Raw genomic sequence first — 9,051 nt, forward strand, 5'->3', positions numbered from 1 at the left:
TGTCTGACAAAGGGTAAGGTACTTAACTCCTCTGCACTGCACTTTCCTCAAACAATTAGGGCAACGGTGCATACCGATGGTAGTCTGGGGTGATCATATGCAATGATCAGGTAAAGCTCCTGGAACAGTGCCTGGCACACAGTAAATGCTCAATAAATGCTACTTCTATTGCTATTCATAAACCATGTTCACCTTAAGTACATGAAGAGAACCTGAACAGAGTCAGCTGCTAGCCCATCTGGAAGCAATGCAAAATCCCATTATAAAGCTACTCACAGCTTCTGTTTGTATGGAAAGTCAAAGCACCTCCAAAGACATGATAATGCATAACACAGTTCTTGATTTAACACAGAAACCTAGAGAAAAGGTATTTTCTCGGCCTGAGGTCTGCCTGTACCCTCTTTTGTGGTTGACATGGAAGCTGGGTTGGCGCAACCCCACAGACAGTGTACTCTTGGCCTGGCTCATTCCGATTAGCAGCTTGCTGTTATCACATAGGCCACAGCGTTCTCTTTGCTTCCCTGCATTTCATACCTAAGTAGACATAGCCTTTCTCTTTGTAGCTGCCAGGAAGCATTTCTAGACAGAATATCATGTCATCTTCTAAAGTAACAATATAATAAAATTCAAGGCAACAGTCACCCTGAATGAAAATGACACAAATATAGAGACAGTCCTGGAATTGGGAAAACAAAAAGATAAAGCCTTCACTCTTCAGCGCCAGCCCTCTGATCCCACTGGTTTCTGTGCCCATGTTCCTGGCATCTGTTAAAATATTATCACATCAGTGGAGCTTGACCAGTTAAGATGTTAATTTCTACACTATCTCCTAAAACACAATATTGCCTGTTTACCAACTCAGGAGGTTTAGATTAAATCACACGCGAACACTTGCCTGCTTTGGCAGCTGGGCTTTTAGACGATGAGTATGTAAGAGCCGATGGGTAGGTTACACCCTTTTGGGGTTTACTTTCTGCAAAAAAAGGAAAAAAAAAAGATTTATTTCTAGAGCTAGAGGTTTTGGATGGTTCTGTACTGATGAGTTGATTCCCTCCTTCCAATTTACTTCCCTTGAGTTCAATAAAATCAGTCTCCCTGACGCTGAATTGTCGATTACAATGAGAAAGTCAAGTGGCATTTTGTTTTCCTGTGGAGCCTGTGTTTTATTAATATTGGAATGGAAACAATCGAATCTCCATGCCTCAGAGTGGTTTAACATTAGCAACCCTGCTTTGGCTCATGAAGATGTGGCAGGGAAGCTAAGGTTTTCATACACGTGGCTTGGAATGTTTAATTGTATCAGTAGATGAATGTGAAAACGTTCCACGTGCTCTCCTTTTAGAGGACGGAGTGCTCTGGTCTTAGGCTGGTTACCTCTCCCTTTCACAGACCCTGAGGGATCCATTTGAATCTCGTGGTAGTCGAGAAACCTGAAAGTAGGTAAATAGAGAGCAGCCTTGAAAATAACCATTTGTTACTCATGCAGAGAGAGATACTTTAGATGCCAGGCAAGGAGGAGGGATGGTAACGCCTATCAGGGAAACAGTGCAGGCATAAAATAGAAAAGTGACCGGGCGATCTGGTAAGCAGGCACCAAGCCTGGTACAACTGGAAAAGGCTGCCGCCTGCAAAAGTCTTTCTTCCAGCCGTGAAATGATGCCCGAAATTCCACCGTATGAGTTTTGTTCCGCAAACAGAAAGTGCCACTGGAATGTCGCAAGCCCTCTGAAGGCAAGTAATTTGTTTGACTTGGTAACGGTTGAATTTCCAGTGCCTAAAGCGGTTATTTTCTGGCATATACTAAAGTGCTCAGGAAACATGTGTTTAGAGAAGGAATATCGTAACGCCTTTATCTCTGTTAAAATTCAAATACTCTTGGGAGCTGTTATTCTCATCTAATAATGAAAGCATCCAGCCGTCAACCTGAGGGAGTACTTTTACAGGCTGGGTGCCGTGGAGGAGGTGGTGGGCAGTATTGCATGGAGAACCTGGGGGTGTAGAAGGGGTTCTAGTGCATCATCTTACCAACATCCCGTTGGCACGAGGGACTGTAGGGTCACGAAGCAGACAAAATAATAGGGTCTCAGGAAGAACCAGAGATTGGGAGTAAGAAAATCTGGGTTTCTGTTTGTATTTTACCTTCAATTAACTGCCTCAATGTTTGAGCTCTCATTTTCTTCATTAAGAAAATACGAATAATGATAGGGCCCTACTTGCTACACAAAGTTGTAGGGAATTAATGGGGAAAAAAAAGTTAAAATGTTTTGGAACTATGTATCTCTATAGAGATGCAAAAATTTATTCTGGTATTACCTATAAATGCCACTCAAAGTGTGGATGAGGCGAAATATTTGGGCTGATTCGTGTTACTTCACCTCGTTAAAGTCACCTGGGGAACAAAACTTGACATTCTGTCAAGGCCCATGTCCAGGCCTGCTCTGAATGGACAATGATGGAGGTTATTTCAGACTCCATGAGGGCTCCATATCCATGGGCCACACTTTATCCACAGAAAGCCATGCGGAGACATTGTCTCCCTCCATTTACTATTCTTCTCACATCCAAAACTCTATGGTTCTTTCTGTTTCTATCCAGCAGGAAAAGGAGCATGAACTCAGTTTTCTGAAATGTGGATCAAAGAATAAACAGGCAGTGTTAGAGGGTCCCTCACGGACCTTTCGTCTCCCTGGACTTTCCAAAGACCTTGCTGACCGAAAAGGCACATCCCCTCTCCAGCTCCCTTCTCAGCCTGCCAAAGTGAATTAATTAAAGGAGCACAGGGACATGTGAAAATTAGAAATAAAAACCTAGAAAAAGGTCACAGAGGTGTCTGAGCCTTTGGAAGAGGATTCTCACATGGTCCGGTTAAACTTGCTGGCTGTGAACCTCTGAGTAACAGGGAGAGTTCCCTGGCTGCCAGTCGGTGAATGTCCCTGTGCTGCAGCACGCTCTCCTAGCCCACCCCTTCGGAAGAGGCTTCCTAACCATTGCAGAAGCGCCAGTGTTTATTATCGTTGGCAAAAAGTATTTTCAGTTAAATGTCACTGTGTGGAATGAGGGGAGATGGAAGCTGAGATTTACAGGGAATAGTCTCAGCAGATTGATTTTTCATTTAAAAAACCCAAAATATCTCTCCTGTCATGAAACTAATTCTTCTTTTAAACCTCTGTTGAGATTCTTGGATTGCATGCAGACTGAGCCCTTTAGGTTGAAATGCCCTTATTTAGGCAGGAGCTACTTGGTGAACATCTATGTGGAGATTATATTTCTCTCTATCTGAACACGTTTTAGCATTTCCATATGGACCTGTTTTGAATTCTTTATTGTAAGGCAAAGACCCACAGTGCAGTGGTTTATGCCCTTTCACAATCTGACAAAGAAACTAGTCTAATTTGAACCCTAGATGTGCAGAATTCGGCAGGTAGAAGGAAATAGGGACTGCTCGAGTTGAGAAGAATACTAAAAGGTCTGTTTGTAGTCTTGCTACAACTCTACCGATAGAGGATAACAGGGGCTTGAGGCATGGGGTGCCTAGCGGTGCTAGAAAATCACCAAGAGTGGAAGACCTACCACATTATGAGACATTTCTTTCTTCACTGTGTCAGTTGGCTTTCTATAGTTGGTTCTTTCTCAGGACAGTCCCAAGGCACCTAATCTTGTTGGGAGGCCAGGAAGCTTGACTTGAATCTAGTTTAAAATTCCATGGAACCTTCTTAGAGAAAATGGGAGATTGAGGTACAGAGTAGGGTAAGTATAAGGTGAGCCTAGAACATTGAGTTGTGCTCAAACACTAATGTGGATATGTCAAAAGCTTGAAAAACTCCCACTGGCCAATCTTAGAAAATTTGAGCACCAAAAAGGATAATGATGATAATGAATTATAACATATCGTATTTTTTAAAACAATGCTGAGTCCATAGTGCACTTAGAAAAATAGGTGCAGGGGGTGGAGGAAGAAAACTCTTCTTTATATAAGAATACCAGTTAATAAATGTGGAAGAAATGACAATTGGAAAGGTTATAACTTTGCAATTACTAATATTTGCTATAGTGAGGATCAGCAATGGGTGTTAAAATTATTGGACAAAATCTGTTGGAGGAACAAGCTACTCAAACTGTTTCACATATCACTCTACAGATTGCTTATTAATTACAAGATGTCTTTGCCTGGAGAGATATGGTAAACTATCCAAGTAATCAAACTTAGCATCACCAACAGTTGGACAAATTGACATTATATGCCTCTTGATAGGATTGTTGTAATATGACACAATGGATATGCCATGATACTATGTGTTCTTGTCAAAAATATTTCAGCTAAATCCAATCATGAGGAAACAGAAAGCTTCTGGTCCAGATTTTGGAATATAGTACTAGACACTGGGTCTGGACTTCAAAGATGTCAGTGCCATTCATGACCAAAAAAGGTAGTGTGGTAGGGTTATTTCTAGATTAAAGAAAATTAAATAGACATGACAACTAAATGCAATTCATGATCTTTGATTAGATTGTGGATCAAAAAAAATTATTATAAAGAATATTTTAGGGGTAATTGGATATAATTAAATAACTGTTTATTATATAACATTGTGTCAATGTTAACATTTTAGGTATGGTATTGGTATTATTGTTATTTAAGGAAATGTTCTTCTTACAAGATGTGTACTAAAGTATTAGGGATAAAGCAGCTTATTTTTCACATAGTTCAGAACAAAGTATAGATAAATGATAATAAAATAAAGCAAATGTGGCAAATAGTAACAATTGGTGAATCTAGGTGAAGATAATATGGGTATTCGTTGTACTATTCTTTTAATTTTTCTGTAAATTTAAAAAACTTAAAGTGGGTTGAGGAAATTCACAAAAATGAAAAAATGTGAGGGTAGGTCATTATAGCACAAAGATACTTGATTGTCTTTTCATTGTGAAATCACATTAATCATTAGTTCATTGACATCACCTCTTTGAAAGGAGGGGGAAGAGTGAAGATGATTATCTACAAAATCTAGGTAGGGAGAACTGATTGAATAGTGAAACAATTAATTAAATAACAATTTAGAACTCTAAAATAGAATTGTAGCTCTAAGAGCGTGGGCCCCTATCCATTAATTTACCAGAAATCTCAAGAAATGAGGTTCTAGATATGAGGCATATTTGGCCGTACTAAAGGACCAGCTCAAAAACCCAAGTTAGTAAATACAATTCATGTAATTAAAAATGTGATGGGACTTACAGATAGCTGCAGTGTATTTTAAATGAGCAATTAGAGCCTTTTAAATGTTTCCTGACTCTGTAGTGATCTATCATATAATTTATTGTTTCATGATCCTAATTATCTAAACTAATGCTTCAGATTTTTACGAAATGAGGTGGGCCATAAATAGAAACTGACAGCACACTCGAGAGCACATGTCATCCTGTGGGGTCAGCCCAAGAGCCTTGGCTGGCACCGTTTCTCCCGAGTGTGGTCGTACCTGAGACGATGAAGGATTCTCTCCACCGCGGCAGGGATAGTGACTGCACACCGTTGGAGTAACTCCCTTTATAACCAGACTGTCCAGCCACTTTCCGAACAAGTATTTTCCCTCCTGAATTATCCAGCACCCCACTATGAAGAGAAAAAAATAATTGTTGAAGAAAGAACAGAATTGTTTGACATGATCAACAGGCTATCAAACCAGTCTCCATCTTTATTTAGACATATGAAAGCAGCGAGATTAGGAAAAGTTTACCTTGACCTGGGGCCCAACACCCAAGAACAAGGCCTCTATCACTGGGCCCTACATCTGAACTCCCAGGTCTTACGGGACCTGGTTGTTCTGTCACTCAGGAATTTCTCTTTGCCACCATGCCTCAAATCTCTTTTCTTTGATTTTCTCATTCCCGCTAGTTCTTTTAAGTAAAACCTTTTTCTTGACAATTTCCAATTTGGTTTTGCAACATCACAGAATGAATCCAGTTATTTCAAACGGTGGTATGAAATTATTAAAAGTAAAAATTGCTTTTATTTTGGGTCAGGGAGGGAAGATGTGCAGTTGAATTAAACTCATTAAAAAGAGTCCTCAAAAGACTGAAAACGGTTTCTTAAATTTCTAGGATTCTGCAAGGTTTTGGATTCTGATGAGATGGTGACTGGCATATGTACATCTTTCCTCCTGTGTTAGGCAGGGGCTCCATCTGGTTACTGAATAGCACTTTTCTCGTCATTTCTTGCCCCATGGCTCCTTTGGGTATCTGTAATTTATGGTACGGGGGATTAAAAAAAAAAAAAAAAAAGATGTTGACTTGTTCCCATCAACACCCTTCCTTCCCTGCAGGAATGAGAGAGATGCCATTTCCTGCCCTCCCACCTTAGGGTGAGTCAACAACTTTCGACACTCAACTTCCCAATGGCCCAGAAGGAAAGAAAGTGGTAATAATACTCAACATGTAAAGCACTTAATTGCTTTAAAATCATTCTCACGTACGGTATCTCACTGGGTCCTCCCAGCAAACCTCTGAGCGGTGGCGTGGATGGAATACTGTTATTCCCGGTCATTCCTTCACACGGGCTGTGAGAGGTTGAGTGCCTCACTCGAGAGTTTGTAACCAGTGAATTGCAAGAGGGATTTGAACCCAGGTCTAACTGACCTACCTCATCCTGGGGTTGTTCCTCTTGCTTACAGCTGGCCTCTCAGGGTTTAAAAGCATGAAGATGCAAATGCACTCTCACCTCCAGGCCACTGCCCTGTCTTCTCTGGGGACTCTCCACGACCGAGTTACCTCACTTCTCCCAACAGCAGGCGCGCTGGTCTCAGCTTGCCTGACAGCCCACACCATCCCCACCCCTACGGCTCTGATCACGCTGCTGTTTCACTCCGGGAGACCTGGTTCCCACCTCTGCCTAACTAGGCCTGCACCGCTGTCAAGGGGCAGCCCAGTTTCCAGCACCTTCCCCACAGAGATTCTGACACGACTTTGCTACCCTCTACCTCCCTTACAATCTTCTCACAGCTTACACTCTGATTTTGTTCTGTCTTGTACTAGTCCCTAAAAATTTCTGGAGTTAATTTTGTCTTCCAACTAAATGGAAAAGTTTCTTGTGGAAAGGACAGCGTGTCCTGTTTTCCTTGTAAGAAGGTCTGTCAGTGGTATGTAGGTTCCAATCATACTGGCTTGTGAGAGCCGATCGTTAAGCTTTTGAGATTGTGTGAGCTGGTTGACTTGACATTGGTTGCTTGCAATCAACCGTGGTGGGGTATTTACACTGTGTGAATTGGCATATCAGGCCCATCCCCTCCCCCTCTATCGGAGGGCCGGTTGTTAAACATTACCAGCACACCACTGGTCCGGGCTGAAAATTCTAATTATTTAAAAAAAAAAAAAAAAGTGCCCCTATGGGGAAAATGGAAATAACCCTCAGCCTTTTCTTGTCCCTGGAGATGCTATTCAGTCTTTGGGCTTACTGTGAACTGTTTTAGGGGAGCTGTGTGCACGTGCACGTCTGAAGCACTGTAGCTGCCGCTCAGTGAGGGAAGGCCCCCTCCAAACCTCCCCGGCTCCCCCTCACCCCAGGCCGAGCTTCCCTCAACCTGTTTACAGAACGGGGAGGGGATGCTCAAGCCAGACCGTGTGACTGCCAGCCCTTATGAGGGTTGTGTAGGACTGAAAACCCCGACTTTAGGACAGGTAGAGATGGGAACTCTTGTGTTCTCATGAGATTCTCCTGTTGGGGCAGAGAGTGAAGCCTCATCTCGTGGGTAGGCCTAACTGGTGGACGTGGATATTTCCAGGGCAGATCCTGGGAAGGTCAGTGGTCCGTAAACTTCAGCGGGCACCAGCAGCGCGAGGAAGCAGAATGCGAGGGAGACTGGGCCAGTGCAGGAGACACTGCAGGAGGAGGGAAGCTGCGGCTCCACTTAGGAGGCAGATGGGGGCTCAGAGCCATGGTGATTTGGAGAGTTTATGTGAATGTGACCTCATTTATATCCCTCAGATGTAGGCACTTCACATATATTTTCTGGAAGAGCAAAACCAGTTCCACTTCTTTGCATTTCTCAGACACCCCACATGGTGCAGAGCCTGGCTTTGATGTCCTCCTGCCTGACCCTGGTGCCAGGCGACGGGGATAAGCTGAGGGCCAGTTCCTTGGCTCAGAGAGAAGGGACAGCTCACCACCAGGTCAGGTTTGGAATGGCTGCTATTCCAAGGGGGGCATCTGGTCAGAGATCTGCGTGAAGAGTACTCCACACGGAAACGGTCTTCTCATTGCTGTATCTCAGACAAATCCCTCCTGTCCCCAGCACTTGGCCCCCGTTAAATACAGGAGTTCGTTTGGGATAAAGCAGAGATAAAATATGATGCCTCAATGTGTTCATTATCCCTTTGGTTTGAAAGAATCAAGGGAATTGCTTGTAATAAGACCTCTGAGCATGATACAGTATGTGAATATTAAATCTTTTAATCCACATTAATCTGAATTTCTAAACCAAAGCATACTCTCTGCAGTGTCCCAGTTCTGACTGTGGGGACTCTAGCAGGACATTGGTTGTAGGTCCCCAGTGAACTTTTTGCTCTTGTTCTCTCTGTCTTATCCTGCCTTCTGAAAACAGGCTGGCTCTGTTTGTGAAAAACAAAGCTGATAGCATCCAAAATTCCTATCTGCTTTCCCTGAAGACTTCTATTCGTCCTCCCCATGAACAGTGACACTTCTTTCCAAATAGTTTTTCCACTCTACCCGTCACTGGTCCAGGAAGCCGTAATGACACTGAGTTGCTCAAGCAGCACATCTTGTTGTTTTCAAAACATTCAAGCTCTTCTCCTCTGTCCCTTTACTCTCATCTGTATTTTTTCCACCAAGTTCCTACACCCTAACCCAGACACTGGGATTGCAGAGCCCTGGCCTTTCTTGTTTTCTCCCCAGGAGTGTTTCCTTCCACCATAAAGCCTTTGCCAACTATGAGTCCTCACTTGGTATACTAAGCAGCGCTGGGACTTGCTGCTGCTTATGTAAATATGTCACCTGGGTTCAAGGCTGGAAGTCTGGGGACATGAGTTTTAATCCTCAATGTG

The 9,051-nt window shown here is 42.9% G+C and overlaps 1 protein-coding gene across 4 annotated transcripts in view; it reads right to left on the reverse strand.

The window, feature by feature from the left end:
- Positions 1 to 9,051, reverse strand: part of VIT (vitrin) — a 105,482-nt gene that overhangs the window by 47,155 nt on the left and 49,276 nt on the right. For all 4 annotated transcript variants that reach the window (XM_012653837.1, XM_012653836.1, XM_012653835.1 and 1 more), the window contains exons 5-6: positions 5,475 to 5,608; positions 896 to 973 (exon numbers count right to left, since the gene is read on the reverse strand). In XM_012653837.1, coding sequence (XP_012509291.1) covers positions 896 to 973; positions 5,475 to 5,608 — 212 coding nt within the window. The remainder of the gene's footprint in view (positions 1 to 895; positions 974 to 5,474; positions 5,609 to 9,051) is intronic.

This window comes from Propithecus coquereli, unplaced genomic scaffold (assembly GCF_000956105.1).
Source record: "Propithecus coquereli isolate 6110/MARCELLA unplaced genomic scaffold, Pcoq_1.0 Scaffold43, whole genome shotgun sequence".
Taxonomy (NCBI): Eukaryota; Metazoa; Chordata; class Mammalia; order Primates; family Indriidae; genus Propithecus; species Propithecus coquereli.